Source organism: Exophiala aquamarina, assembly GCF_000709125.1.
Source record: "Exophiala aquamarina CBS 119918 chromosome Unknown aczIA-supercont1.2, whole genome shotgun sequence".
NCBI lineage: Eukaryota > Fungi > Ascomycota > Eurotiomycetes > Chaetothyriales > Herpotrichiellaceae > Exophiala > Exophiala aquamarina.
In genome coordinates this window covers 4,663,073-4,677,587 of record NW_013550586.1, presented here as the reverse complement: position 1 = coordinate 4,677,587, position 14,515 = coordinate 4,663,073, and the positions used below count along the sequence as shown (strand labels likewise).

General features: G+C 51.8%; 6 protein-coding genes across 6 annotated transcripts; 3 read left to right on the top strand and 3 right to left on the bottom strand.

The window, feature by feature from the left end:
* Window positions 1-635: 635 nt before the first annotated feature.
* On the top strand, window positions 636-2,306 carry A1O9_03496 (2-methylcitrate dehydratase; the record flags this gene model as incomplete). The annotated part of the gene is made up of 1 exon (XM_013409060.1): window positions 636-2,306. The coding sequence occupies one exon, from the start codon at window positions 636-638 to the stop codon at window positions 2,304-2,306; it is 1,671 nt and encodes a 556-aa protein (XP_013264514.1).
* Window positions 2,307-3,257: 951 nt separating this feature from the next.
* A1O9_03495 (uncharacterized protein) lies at window positions 3,258-4,178 on the top strand (the record flags this gene model as incomplete). The annotated part of the gene is made up of 2 exons (XM_013409059.1): window positions 3,258-3,296; window positions 3,378-4,178. 2 exons carry the CDS (start codon window positions 3,258-3,260, stop codon window positions 4,176-4,178), a joined length of 840 nt encoding a protein of 279 aa, XP_013264513.1.
* Window positions 4,179-4,360: 182 nt separating this feature from the next.
* A1O9_03494 (NADH dehydrogenase (ubiquinone) 1 alpha subcomplex 2) lies at window positions 4,361-5,005 on the bottom strand (the record flags this gene model as incomplete). The annotated part of the gene is made up of 4 exons (XM_013409058.1): window positions 4,361-4,416; window positions 4,478-4,510; window positions 4,572-4,678; window positions 4,758-5,005. The coding sequence occupies 4 exons, from the start codon at window positions 5,003-5,005 to the stop codon at window positions 4,361-4,363; spliced, it is 444 nt and encodes a 147-aa protein (XP_013264512.1).
* Window positions 5,006-5,659: 654 nt separating this feature from the next.
* Window positions 5,660-6,062, top strand: A1O9_03493 (uncharacterized protein; the record flags this gene model as incomplete). Its single annotated transcript, XM_013409057.1, has 2 exons — window positions 5,660-5,802; window positions 5,888-6,062. 2 exons carry the CDS (start codon window positions 5,660-5,662, stop codon window positions 6,060-6,062), a joined length of 318 nt encoding a protein of 105 aa, XP_013264511.1.
* Window positions 6,063-7,012: 950 nt separating this feature from the next.
* On the bottom strand, window positions 7,013-7,207 carry A1O9_03492 (uncharacterized protein; the record flags this gene model as incomplete). Its single annotated transcript, XM_013409056.1, has 1 exon — window positions 7,013-7,207. The coding sequence occupies one exon, from the start codon at window positions 7,205-7,207 to the stop codon at window positions 7,013-7,015; it is 195 nt and encodes a 64-aa protein (XP_013264510.1).
* Window positions 7,208-9,958: 2,751 nt separating this feature from the next.
* Window positions 9,959-13,325, bottom strand: A1O9_03491 (uncharacterized protein; the record flags this gene model as incomplete). Its single annotated transcript, XM_013409055.1, has 2 exons — window positions 9,959-12,735; window positions 12,833-13,325. 2 exons carry the CDS (start codon window positions 13,323-13,325, stop codon window positions 9,959-9,961), a joined length of 3,270 nt encoding a protein of 1,089 aa, XP_013264509.1.
* Between the last annotated feature and the right edge of the window lie 1,190 nt (window positions 13,326-14,515).

Here is a 14,515-nt window from a genome sequence, read left to right as displayed (position 1 = left end):
AGGAGTACGAAGGAATGGGTCGTGGACGACAGGCCAGGGAAAAGCGTGTGGCCGCGAAAGGTGGATTCCTTGGTCGGCCGAGGCCGAGGCAGCGATCGGGCCTCTATCGGCAATGGAAGTTGGAGGGATGAGGGGATAGGACGGGGGTTTGAGGTTTGTTAGACCGCAGCGGATGAGCGCTCAGCGTCGGGTAGAAAAGCCGTGAGAAGTAAGAGATGAGGAAGAGATTTTTAGGCGCTCGGAGTATGTCGTAGTGAGTAGCAGTGGCAGTAGTGAAGCGTAGTCGGTAGTCAGTAGTAGGAGAGTACTTTGTAGCAGGCACCGTGAAACAGATACTGGGGGGCCAGTCACGGTGGGCAGTGGACCATTGGGAAGGAGCAGCTGGTCGTAGTCAACAAGACACTCGGACAAGGAAAAAACGAGAACTGCAGCTTCCCTCTTTTATTTATTTGAATATTTTCCATTCTCTCTCTAATATACCTACTCACTCCCCTATTCACGCCTCGTCACTTCCTCTCCACTCTCTCTACTCAGAGCCCCGTGCCGTGGCATCTGCATTTGTAGTGTGACAGACTTCGTTGTTGCTTCTCGCTCTCCGTCTTGTCCCACTTCCACTTGACCAATTCTCCCAAATCATGCTCGCAAATTCCACCATCAAACGTCTCCCCTTGCGAAGATTGGCTGCTGGTGCCGTAGCTGTACGAGCTCCCGCCCAAGCAATCCTCCGTCCTTCCTCTGTCGTCCCTTTGCAATCCTCCAGATTCCCGAGATTCGCATCCGCCATGTCTGCTCCCTTCTCCACCACCACTTCCGTGAAGTCTGGTGCTCCATCCGCCACTGCAGCTGTCGAGTATGACCCCGAGGTCTCTGATATTGCCAGCTACGTTCACAACTTCAAGATCGACTCCGAACTCGCCTTGGACACCTCGCGCTACATCCTGCTCGACACGATTGGCTGTGGGCTCGAAGCCCTGCGATTCCCTCAATGCAGTGCTCTCCTCGGTCCCTTGGTCCCCGGTACCACCGTTCCCAATGGTACACGAGTTCCTGGAACTCCATTCCAGCTTGACCCTGTAAACGGCGCTTTCAACATTGGTGCTATGATTCGATGGCTCGACTATAATGATTGTTGGTTGGCTGCTGAGTGGGGTCATCCCTCTGATAACCTGGGTGCTATTCTCGGCGTAGCAGACTGGATTGCACGAACAAACAAGGCTGGAGGAAATGTTGCTGGAGGGAAAATCCCCACCATCAGAGACGTTCTCGAGGCAACAATCAAGGCACATGAAATTCAAGGCTGTTTGGCTCTCGAGAACTCCTTCAACAGAGTCGGTTTGGACCACGTTCTTTTGGTCAAGGTCGCTTCCGCCGCAGTCGTCAGCAAAATGCTAGGTCTCACTGAGGAACAAACAAAAGCTGCCGTGTCTCAAGCTTTCGTCGATGGCCAAAGCTTACGTACCTACCGACATAGCCCCAACACTATGTCCCGAAAGTCCTGGGCCGCTGGTGATGCATGCCAAAGAGCTGTGAACCTAGCCTTCAAGGTTCAACAGGGTCAATCCGGTGTCCCAACGGTTCTCTCTGCCCCCGTTTGGGGTTTCTATGATGTACTCTTCAAGGGCAAGAAATTTGAATTCCAGCGTCCTTATGGAAGCTACGTCATGGAGAATGTCCTGTTTAAGGTTTCCTACCCTGCCGAGTTCCACTCTCAAACCGCCGTTGAGGCCGCTCAGAAGATTTACAAGATCCTTGCTGATATGGGCAAGTCTGCTGCGGATATTAAGGAGGTTACTAACCGCACCCACGAGGCCTGCATCCGAATTATCGACAAGCAATTTAAGCCTATGGATAACTTTGCCGACCGTGATCACTGCGTTCAGTATATGGTTGCAACCATGTTAGCATTCAACCGCCTGGAAGCTACCGACTACCTTGATAGTAGTGAAGCAGCTTCTTCGCCCCTAGTCGAGAGCCTGCGCAAGACCATCAAATGTGTGGAGGATCCTCAATTTACCAAGGACTATCATGATCCAGCTCTAAGAACCATCTCTAATGCATTGACTGTTACCTTGAAGGACGGCACCGTTCTTGATGAAGTCGTTGTCGAGGCACCCCTTGGCCATAGACTGCGACGAGATGAGGCTAAGCCAGAAATTCTGGCCAAGTACAAGAGACATTTGGGCCACCACTTTGATGATGCCAAGATCCAGCAGCTCCTGGCTCTCGGCACTGATGCTTCTAAGCTTGATTCCATGGATGTTGACAGCTACCTCGATCTATACGCCAAGGAGAAGATGGAATGGTAATTGCTTCTACCTAGTTTTGCGATGTGTATGGGCCCACATGGGGATGAGCAAATTGTACATGCCGGCGCCAGCGATATCATGGTGGTGCTCAGACATTCAGATATAAAGAACCGGGTGTATATCTCGATGGTTTAAAAAAATAACAAGCGAAAATTCGAATTACAACATCGGCTCAAGTACCAATCATAAGCCATCTCTGCCAAGCCTACCATAAAGAGCCGCATGTCTAGAATTTTACCGACCCAGCTTAACTGGTGCCAGTAGTCTAGAGATAATTATGGCAAAAGGGCAAGGCCGAATGGTGAGTGCTACCAAGTCGCGGCAGAAATTCCGCATTCAAACTTCGGCTTACCTAAACCTTAAACCATCGCAGCGAGGGCCCTGGAGCACGCCACATGAGAGCCAATGAGATGCTTGTTGTATCATTGAGTGTAGGAGATTCTTGCATTAGATTTCGGGACTTGTCCCCTGCCTTGTGTAATCTATCGGCCGGGTGTTGGAAATCAGGTCAAGTGAAGGGGTCAGATCCGAGCATCCCATTAAAGACAACCAAAGAAGCTTGTAATTAGACAATTCAATTCACGGTCGCATAACGTTGAGCATCCTTGGCAATTTGCAATATAACTCGCAGCGCGAGGTGGCATGGTCCAAGGACAAGGACAACACGGGAACCCCAGCACGAGACTACGGACAGCGGCCATCGTAATAACTGTCGGAGTCCTTCTGCTCAGCGTCCTCTTTGCGGCAGGCCTGCAGGATTTAACACCGCTCTGCACATCGTCTCCCGAACGTGAAGAGACAGGAGCCGCCGTGGCAGAAGATTCCGTCCCTCGCATGCTCAAGCCTATCAAGTCGCTATTTGCGAGTTACTGGGGTAGACCAGTCACCACAGCGAGTACAGCATCAAGCACGTTTCAAACAGCACATGTGAGCGACCGAACATCCCCAGGCATGGCGAGCAAAGCACCCGTCTATTTCGTTTCTCATGGCGTGAGTTATCTCTCCATCGCATTTTGCTTGCTTGTAATCAGCTGCTGAACCAACGACTAACCATCTCCTCCCCATTTTCAGGGTCCAAACACAATGTACGACAACAAACACCCGGTATGGGCTGAACTGCAAGCGATAGGCCGTGAAATCACGCAAAAAGTGAAGCCATCGGCCATCGTTGTCTTCAGCGCGCACTGGCAGGCCCAGCGACCCAACACGATTGAAGTCAACATCTCGGAGCAGGAGCCCTTGCTGTATGACTTCTACGGCTTCCCCAGACACTACTATGCCGAGAAGTTCCCCAACAAGGGGTCGCCGGAACTCGCGCGGAAAATCATGGGGCTGTTGAACGACAATGGGGTTCGCACGCAGGAGGAGGAACGAGGGCTGGACCACGGCGCGTTCGTCCCGTTCAAGGTCATGTTCGACCTCAAGGAGAACCCGGTCAATGTGCCGATCGTGCAGGTCAGTCTGTTCGATGACGACACGGATGCCGAGGCGCATATCAAGTTGGGCCGGGCGGTGCAGAACCTCCGTGAAGAGAACATCGTGATCATCTGCTCGGGCATGTCCATCCACAATCTACGGCATTTCATGATGGGAGGAGGCAGGAGTGGAAATCTGCCCGGCTTTGCGAATTTCGACCAGGCGCTCAAGGATGCGGCCGAGACAAAGCCTGGCTCACATAGGGATGAATTGATGGTAAAGCTGCTGCAGCGGTCAGATGCCAGACTTGCACATCCTACCTTCGAACATTTGCTGCCGGCTCACATCGCCGTGGGTGCTGCGGGCGAGGACAAGGGTAAGCAGTTGTTCACACTGGTAGAAGGACCCCTTGCATGGGCACAGTATCGGTTTGGTGAGGTCGCCGCCGCGAGTTGAGAAGTGTCTCGGTGCAGGGTAGATGGTGGGCCATTTTTCAAAATTCTTCCTTTTTCATAGTATTGGGGCGGTACCATATGTACAATTGTCATCACTTGTTTGTAGCAATGCGGACACAAATTTCCCTGTATATATTGTACAGTCCTTTCGGCTCCAATCTCCAATGCGGAAATTGTTTGTGTCTATTCGCTTTTGACGAGGGTGGTCACTGTATCCTCAATTTCCTTGTCCGAAAGTCCTGCGTTGGATCTGTCAGCATTCCCTACCCAGCTCCTAAGTCCAGTGTGTTCGATTCTCACCTGCTAATGACTGCGACTTCTCCTTTCCCAATCCTGTAGATCAATCAAATCAGTACTGTGGGTATTCGTCCGCCGTGATTTGTCCCGGACGTACCATATCTTGCCCAGATCTTAGGGTCTACACCGGTGGCTTCGCGTATTAATATAGGAGTATTTGGGTTGTGGTGCTTCATCGTAGGGTACGCTCGCTTCAGGAAAGTCCTGTGTGGTTCCGGTTAGGTCCCATTTGCGCAGAGCTTGAACAGAGAAGTACGCCAGGAGAAGGACCGTTACGACATACCTTGCTGCTTCACTTGCCTGACTAGAGCTGCAGAGATGGAAGCGCACCTCTCGGAGGCCTTGTGTGAAGGCGTACTTGGTTGCCATATTGGCTGAGAGATTGCCCAGTCTTCGATCAAAGCAGTTTGGTGAAAGGACGTTCTCGATGGCACGAAGGTTACAGGAACCTTGGACGTTGAATCGAGCTTGCAACGCTTGCCGCTTTGAAGTTCGCTCGATGCTCAATAATAAAGCAGCAGGAGAGAGCATCCCAAAGGAGTCCGCTATGACTCGGACGGAGATTAGGAGCAAGAAGGAAACATTTAGCCGTGGGACCTCTGAAGCAGCTCCTCAACCCCATCCCATCCACCATTACTCACAGGTCACTGCACGAGTCACACTCCGATCGTGAAACGGCATTCACTCCCTTCATAGCAGTCTCTCTTACCGGCCTCATTGCACCCAGTCACGAAGGCGATACTCTCCTCTCCACTCCACTCTCTTCCTTCTTCTTTCTCGCCGACCTAAGATCCTCACGCTCCCAACAATCTTGCTCGCTCGCTATACAAAAATGTCCTCCCGCTTTGGCATGCGCTTTGCGCAACAAACCTCACGACCATACACTGGCTTCACCGCTCACATCCGAAACCCGCTCTTCAGAAGGTTCCAAGGCACCGCGTCGAACCCGGCCGCTGAGGCTGCGCAACCACAAAGTATTTTCCAGAGACTATGGACCAGTGAAGTCGGCGTAAAGACGGTACATTTCTGGTAGGCTCCTTCATCGATATATATACATATTCCGCCGAATTCCTCTTCATCTCTAGTAGCAGCCTGACAGATGATGGCCTAGCCGGGGCGATGGATAAGAGCATTTAGAGAGGTGGTCGCTAACATTTGCTGTTTGCTTGAATCAGGGCGCCAGTGATGAAATGGGGCGTGGTCCTCGCCGGTGCCTCCGACTTCCTTCGCCCGGCTGAGAAGCTGTCCTTGACTCAGAACCTTGCCCTCATGGCCACCGGTTCCATCTGGACACGATGGTGCTTCATCATCAAGCCCCAGAATATGCTGTATGTATCAACCCATACCCCCCTCCAATGTATCTGTGTGTGACTTGAGACTAATCAAATCGACTTGCCTTGGTTGGGATTACAGTCTTGCAGCCGTGAACTTCTGTCTGTTCCTCGTTGGGACCACCCAGGTTTCCCGCATTTTGCTCTATCAACAATCGATCAAGGGTACCGAGGGTGCGATCAAGAGCCTCGAGCAAGAGGTTGTGGGTGCTGCCAAGGACGTTGAGAAAAAGGTCGAGCAGAAGCTAAAGGTGTAATGTTGTGCTCGGAGGTTGAGGGCGGTAGACCTGTGTGGAGAGAATTTCTTGGAGATAAAGATTGACCGGGCATGAACCGCCCGCGAGGGAACTCCTTCTGGTTTGTACATGGATCCGAGCACAGTCGACGAGGGACGAAGACTTGAGGAGACCTGCAGACTGGGCACTCGTCCAATTCTTCCCAGAAGGGCGACCGACAACTCTACAAGATCATGGCGATGGAGGCGTATTTAGGTCCGTCTTTCGTCCCTAGATCTCACATTAAGTTATCATCATTGATTCTTAAAAGTCAGAACCATACGGAATTCTAACAAAAAGACAAATGTAAATAATGTTTTGCCTTGTTTCCTCCACTAGTACTATTACAATGGCTGCGTGAAATCAAGTCGTTCCAGTGAGCCGGTCATGCTTATATTCGCTAGCGACCCCTGGCTGGAGCGCTTCCGTCTTGATTCGGGCCTGTCACCAGTGACTTACTCGTACGATGTTGATGTTGCTGTTGCTGCCGAGGGCTTGTCACTGGATGAAGAGGAAATAAGATACTAGTCTACGAATCAAGAATGCAGGAGCGAAGTTGCCAAGGAAATCTGCCACCCAAAACAGACGAGCCATGTCTATTACCATGATCATGAGTAGGAAAGCGGGTCTGCTGTACAACATATCATCAACTACTATTAGATACAGCGAAGCCCTGCTCGTCGCAAGTGTTTGGTGGAAGTAGAGGCAAAGGCAATGGGATGGACATCGAGCACAGCCGTGAATTGTGAGATAGTCATTCATGACGCCCCAACCAGGCAGCTGGCAAGGTACGGCGCTCCGACAAGTATTCTGTGCCGCGACAAGGAAGATTCCTTTCCATTCAGGCTTCGAGTAGAACATCCCCTCTAAGAATCCATGGCATTATCAACGCTAGCATCCTCACATTCTTCTACGTCTATTTCTACCTCTTGTCACTTCTTCTCCTTCTTCTCAGGCGCCCCCTTCTGTGCCTTGTTCTTATTATCTCCAGTGTCCTTGTAATCACCGCCCTGGGCTTCATAGCGGCGAGCCAACTCGCCCGCTTTCCAGGCGGACCATGAACCTTTGCCGCCTCCTGTAGAGAGTCTGTTAGTAGTTTGACTCGGAAGACGGGGGCCAAAGGTCATGCTCCGTGTTTCAAGAGGGGAGGGGGGAGGGGGGGCTTGCCTTTTTCCTCGTTCTTGACCACCTCCTTGATCTTCTCGCGGAGTTCTGGGTTGGTGGGCTCGCCTTTGGAGCTGGGCATTTTGCGATGGCTTACCTCGAAAAGAAAGCAGCGCAGAACGGGGTGGATAGCAGTGCCTCCGGCCTCGACAAAGTAACTGGCGGTGGGTGTCGGCGACGGATCCAACACGGGTTTGATATGCTCGCAGAGCCGTCCCGAATGCTGGCCGGTAATTAAAGGATATGTATTCCCCGGCTTCAATCACGGGATGTTGGAGGAATTCAGGGCTCCAGCCTGCGTATTTTGCTTCTGCCGCGAGTCTTTTGAGCCTGGCGTTGCCGGAATAGCACTTTTCGGACTCGGGGTTCTCGAAGTGGTGTTAAAAGAAGAAGTCGTCGATGAGGTGGAAGTCGAACTCGTCCGCGATTTCTTATCCGACGATGAGGACGAAATACAGGGCCGTGTGGAAGACGATTGGGAGTCTCGCCTCAGGATCTCCTGTAAGGAAGCTTGAGCAGTGGAGCAGTTCTGACAAGTAAGTGTATCGCGGAACGTGGGAAAGCGGAACATTTTGGCGGGGGAATCTGGCATGATTGGGGCTTAGGTTTTATATGATGGAGTTGGAGGATATGGAGTCTATCAAGTGGATATGGAAGTGCAGATGGATATGGTGTCGTCTTCGATTTCCGTTTTTGTTCGAGGGATATCTGGGTATCCAAATGGTACCTGGGTACTTCGTGGATTACATGGGTCAATATGTGGCAGGTCGAAGGATAAAGGGTATATTGCAAGCGGGTTGAATAATGATGATATGTGGCTGATATGGCTGATTGCTGAGGGCTCCCCAGGGAATGGTGAAAGAGATAAGGGAGTCAATCTTGGATGGAGAAATGTAGACGTCACACAAAGCATGTACCACTCGAAGCGTTGATTGGTGGTGTTGGACGGATCGGGAAAGAAATGTCGATCGAGTGGGTTGTGTCGGTGTGATGGTGGTGGTGATGATAGGGGCGGAAGTGGGAGGACAAGGCTCGACAAAGAAAGTGGGAATTCATTGGTTATAGCCGGGGACAGAGCCTAGTCTGAAGGGACATGAGGAGAGCAGGCATGAATGAATGAATACCTTATCCATTTATCATTCACCGGGGATCTTTCCATGTTCGACACATACCTTACCTCAGTACCTTACTCGTAGGTGCAGGTGAGGTTTCAGATCATGGTTGCGAGTAGTAGGTGCGACAATGGAGATGTCAGACACGACCAGACGAAAGCTCTGAGAAACCCCACATAATGGCGATTCGACTGCGAGGCGAAAGTTTGGAACGCACGCGGGAAATGACGCACAGAAGTCTATCGAGGTCACCAGGTACAAACAACGATACAGGAAAGAATCCAGATGCGGCTGACGGGTCAGCACTCAGGACAGGAGACGTGGCCGGGGATGGGGATGGGGGGGATTCCTCGACGGTTCGAGTTAGATTGAAGAGCAAGCCACACGAAGCCCGTCAGCCGAGAAGAAATCAGAAGAAATCGATGATTACTATGGGATGGACGAGGGGAGGAACTTTGACATCGGTAGTCGGCAGTGGAAGTCAGATCCGTCCAAAGAGAAAGAAAGAAAGGTAAAGTCATTCGCAAAAATACCAAGACACGCACGGAAGAGGTTGTTCTATGGTTTCTTCGGTGCTCGAGTGGACGGGTGGGTGGCGACGCATCTGATGAACTTCACCAGGTTAGGTAATTATGAGATCTCCCTGCACTGCCGAGCCACTTAGGCGAGGACTTCAAGCAGCAGCATCCCGCCTCTTGGAAGTCCATTGGAAGTCTCGCCTGAGGTGTAGCAAGAAATACCACCTCAATACCACGTGCGGAGTACTCCGTTCGAGGTGTTGCCGTATTGTGACTGGGGCGAGCAGTGTGACCCCTTGCCCACCTATCTCACATTTTCCAACAAATGGACCCGCTCGTGACTTCCGAGGTTGGTCGTACTCTGTAACTCTGTACAGCACAGTACAGTATCCGTACGACGCACCCACAAAACCGTAACAAGGTTGCGGCTTCCGAACCATTCAAATAGTGCCAGTCTGGTTTCACTATCCCAACGTCATGTCTTGCGTGACCCACAATCCTTCTCGAAGCACTTGGGAAGTTGGGACAGAGCACCCTTATTTCTCCATAGTATGCACCAACAGACCGTTCAAGATCCATCTTCGTAGCATCCCTACATTCATCGTTGTGTACGATACTGTCATTGATGAAGAAGCGGATAATACGGGGGCAAAGATATCACCATCGTTCTTAGGCAGTCTGTTTGCTTGGAGTTTCGTGTTCCATTGCGACCAACAACAATCACTGTTCATTACTAGTAGTCCTGTAAGAGTCCCTCGTGCTATGGCCGCCTATATCACAAGATCGCTCAGCATAGTCAACCCATGGCGGTCCTTGCCCATCTGTGGTCAACCTTACAATGTGTAGTTCGGGAAGATGATAATATCACGCACAACCGAATCGAATCGAACTCATCGAACTCATCGAATTCATCGCCGTCATCGCCGTCATCAATCATATCCCGCATATCGCCAGATCACATCACCGTGCACTCACCGTCATTCTTGACGTTAGTTCTCGAAACCCTGGTCTTCTGTTGCCTTTGGCCTCCCCTTTTTAATTCTTCCAACCGTTCCCTAGCCTTTGGAAAACTCTGCGCTGTTTTTCAGATGTTAGTGACGGCAACGTTGCATGGAAACAAACAGTCAAGGAAGAACTTACCAGCAGCCCTATAGTACCATCGCTTCGCCTCCTCCACATCAACTCCAGTCCCAATTCCAACCTCGAAGAAGTAGCCCATTGCATATTCAGCTTTTGCAAGCCCAGAACTTGCCGCTTTCCTGGCCCAGAGGAACGCCTCCGTGTCACTCTGAGTAAGAAGTGGCTCTGACCCGGTCAAATACCAACCACTAAGCGCCAACTCCGACTGGTGTTCTCCTTGGGCCGCTGCCCTCGTATACCAAGCAATACTTTGCCGAGCATCGATCGGGCATCCAAGTAACCCATATTCATATGCTGATCCTAGCCGGAATTGCGAATACTTGTACCCTAGTTCTGCCGCTTGTTGAAACAATTGAACAGAGTACCTTTCGTCCTTGACAATATGATCAGTCGGCGTCGCGGACTCGTACAGCAGGCCCAGCTCATGCAGGGCATGCGGGTTGTCTTTGTCCGCCCGCTCAGCTGCTCGCTTGAGCCATGAAACCGCCTCTCGAGGGCTCTTCTGCTGGTTCAGGTGTCCTTTGAGCAAAATCATACCCATCTTATACATCGCCGGTGGATCTCCTAGCGTCGCGGCTCGTTTGTACCATTGCACTGCTTTCATGGGATCTCTTCGTGTCCCTCCTCCATCTTCTTGTCCCAATTCGCAGCACACCGCCACTCGGTATGCACTCTGAGCATGGTTTAATTTCGCTGCTGATTGGTACAAATTGAACGCCTCGCGAGGATCCACGGCCAATCCCAAAAGTCCTTGTCCATGACAGTCGGCCAAGTAGAACATAGCTTCTGTATAGTTCGCTGCAACCAGTTTCTTCACCAATTTATGTGCATCGAAAATGTACCTTTCCCGGTTCTTCTGCGTTTGTTTGGCATCCGCCGCTCCTCCCTCATCCGAAAGTACACGCGCCGCCTCTACCAATTTCTTCGCGAGCTTCAACCCCTGCGCATAATCATTAGGGATTCGACTATAAGCCTCACGCAAGCTGGTAATTTCTTGCAGTGTAATCGTGCTGGGCGAAGCTCTACCATTCGACACCGGTGCAGACCCTTGCCGATTTGCTGGGGCTGGTGGAGGTGGCCCTGGTTGTGGTCCGCTTGGCCCGCCTGGAAGTGCGTAGCTGTTATTGAAACTGCCTGTTCCCTGCCTCACTGGCTCCGGATGAGCTGGCAACGCATCTGGATTATTGCTAATTGGAGCGGGCGTACCATAATGACGTACAGGCACCGGATGGGCGTTTTTCGAGTAGCCAGGCTGAGGCGGCCCAGGTGTATAGTTATCTTGAGATGTGGTCCTTGCAGGTGTGCCCTCTGCATACTGTTGCTTCTGTTGTTGCTGGAACGGCTGGCTTGGAGCTGACTGGTTCCAATTCTGATTATATGGTGCGTGGACAGCTGCTTCCGGTGGACCTCTCCCATTCTGTTGGGGCTCCTGGTCGTATGGATTGCCCATGTCAAAACTTCTTGCATCAGGTGGTGATACATGGTTCACCTGCCCTCGGGGGTTCTGGCCCTCGCTGAAGGAACGATATCCCGGCACTGTGACAGGCAATGGTGGTGGGCGTGGCATGATGTTCAGTTGCGGTTTCATTCCATTACGGCTGGCAGCTCGAGGAGGGTACTGGGAATGTGGATGCTGATGTTGAAACTCGTCAAACCCATTATTTCTCCCCGGCCGCTGATCATAGGCTCCCTGGTAGCCTTGCTGGTAAGACCGATATCCGTCTTGCATGGTTGTTTCATTTCGGCTTGGTGTCATCGGGCGCTGGTTTATGCTAGGCGGTAGATCGAAGGAAAATTCGGCCAAGGGAGACACCAACTCCTGGGGATCAGACTGATCGATTCTCCCGTTTCCTTGGTCGGGATATGACCCCGGAATCTGGTAGACGGGTTTTTGATATGCCCGCTGCTCGTGCGCTCGTGGACTCGAACCAAACAACTCGTCCACTTGCTCATTTGGGAGCGCTGGAATGGCATCAAAGTCGGGCATTTCATTACTCCTTGTTTGGCTGAGACCGGCTGGAGGTGCTCCTCGATAGCCTACCTGTTCTACATGGCCTGTAGTCATCGCGCGGGGAGGAGGTTTAAGCTCTTCAAAGGTAGCTGCCTGTTGGAGATTGTTTCGGCCACGAGGGTCAATTGGAGATTGATGAGCCATGCTCTGTGGAATGTGATCTCGATGGTAGCCTTCGTCAAGACCATAGTCATCTCGATAACCTCTAGATGGGCCATACCCATCAACTTTGGAATCGAACCCGTTTTGAGACCCATATGAGTCCATCTCGTTGTATTGACCAGACTGGGGATGGCTTTGGGGAGGGGGGCCTCGATTTTGTGGAGGAGGCCCTCGACTCTGTGGTGCAGGTGCAGGTGGGAGTTGCTGTTGCATGGGTTGCTTGGGTGGGCTTGCCCTAACTCCCTGTAGTCGAACCTCTTGGTACTGGCGACTCGCCTCAGGAGATTGGCGGCCGGGCAGAGGGACCTGAGATTGATATGGAGGAGTAGATATGTTAGGTCGACGGTCGTGCGAAGTACTGGGCCTTGGTGGATCTTTTCTAGAAGCCGGTCCCCTTTGGTCATGAGAGGTCGATGGTCTCTCAAGTCCACCACTATATCGACGATCACCAATGTTTAGATCTTCCATTGCATTGTCCAGACTTGCGTGCCTGTCTTTGTCGCTTGGCTTCTGTTTCGGAGGGAATGCACCAAAGGGGTTATCCCATGCTAGCATTTTGGGAGAGGTCGGCTGAGGCAGAATTCTTTCACGTGCTTCGAACTGTTAGTTTTCCGTCAATGGTTGACTATTGGGAAGTACACTTACGCTTGGGTCGATGCTTAGGCGTGGACCTTTCAGATCTCTGGTCTCGAGGCGCATGTCCATTGCCGTTGGAGTGAGATGATCCATTCTGCTGCAGTGGAGGCCTTCCCGGCCCGTTGTTGCTTCGATAGCGCTCATCATATTGATAGTTGCGACTGGCAGGTGGGCCTTGCTCATACTGCCCATGACTGAACTCACTCGCATGGACGTCCCTAGAGCTTGAGTAGTTCTGTTGAGGTGCAGCCTGCGAGTACTGATTGTGGCTCTGACCCTCCCATTGGTCTTGCGGTTGGTACTGAGCCGGTTGATGCCCTGCGTTGTAACCATTCTGGCTCTTTGGGTACTCGTTGAAACGTTGGTACTCGTGGTTATACCCAACTTGAGCTTGCCCTTGCTCTTGCGATTGCCATTGTTCGTTTCGGCGGTCAGGCTTATATGGTGTTTGAGCAGCCGTCGGGCCTTGCTGCCATTGCTGACGGTGATAACTACCAGCCATGGTTGTTGAAGGAGCAATCAGCGGCGGAGTTCGATTGATCGGTAGCTTGGAAAAAGGGAGAGGTTGCGCAAGGTCGTTTGAGTAGATGAATGATTCAAGTCTCTAAGTGAATTATGTCTTCAGCGACCAACAGCTCTACGCCGTTACAGCAGTACTAAAATGAGATTCAAGGCCACCCAGAATCACAGGCCATTGTCATCTGGAGCGAACGGAAAAGGCAGTGAAGGGGGAAGGAAAGGCGTCAAGGGGACCAGGGAAAAGCTGGCGGTAGGAAAGAAGCGATAGTACTGATGTTTGGACTTTTGGCGATGTGCCCATAACAGTCGTTGAGCGGTACCACTTGTATCTTGTATTGTGGTCACTGGTGGATGAGCAAAGACTGACTGTGTTAAATTGTCGAAGGTGAGTGAGCTTTTGCCTTCGGCGCAAGGGCCGTTTTGGGGCCACGTTGGACTGGGCCGGACGGGCAGGAGCCAGGGCTTAGGGACCAAGGAAGGAGCCACCCGCACCAGCAGGACCGGACGAGGGACAAGGGTGAGACGGGAAGCTGCCCGCTCGCCAAAGAAATCAATCACTACTGAAGGGCATCAGCAGAGGCCAATCTAACGTAATCTCAGAATCACGACCTCGTATACTCCGTACATATGTGTTCAATGCTTCGGAGTAGGGATATTCTCTGGTCACTACGGAGCTCGGAGTACGACTACTACGACTACTACGAGGGCTTCGCAATGCGGTTCCATTGCGGAGAACAAAGAGTCCTTTGCGTTGCCTCAAGCCAGGCACAGACTCATGATTCGCCGCAACCAACCTCCAATCCTCTGGGCTTCAGCACGATCTCCCGCTAAATGACGCCTGCATTGGCCACCAGATCCCTCGCAACGCGCAAGCATTGGCCCAGGCCGGACCAGACGAATGTCAACAGGCTGTGTAGCCAACACTTGGGATAGTTCAATCAAGTATTCGTATCCTCTTCAGAAGGCCAAAGTTCAGAATGTGACCGTCCAGCCCGTGTTCTGAGTCTTGACGTGTGTTCCGCATCCTCTGACACTCTTCAAACAGCCTTTCTAGTGGTGGGAGAAGGGCCATGTCTGAAACCGAGGGCGTCACAAGACTGAATGTTGCATTTTGCAGTGTGGCTTGACCTTCATCCTGCGCCACAACTGCCACAACTGCCTTCCCCACCTGCC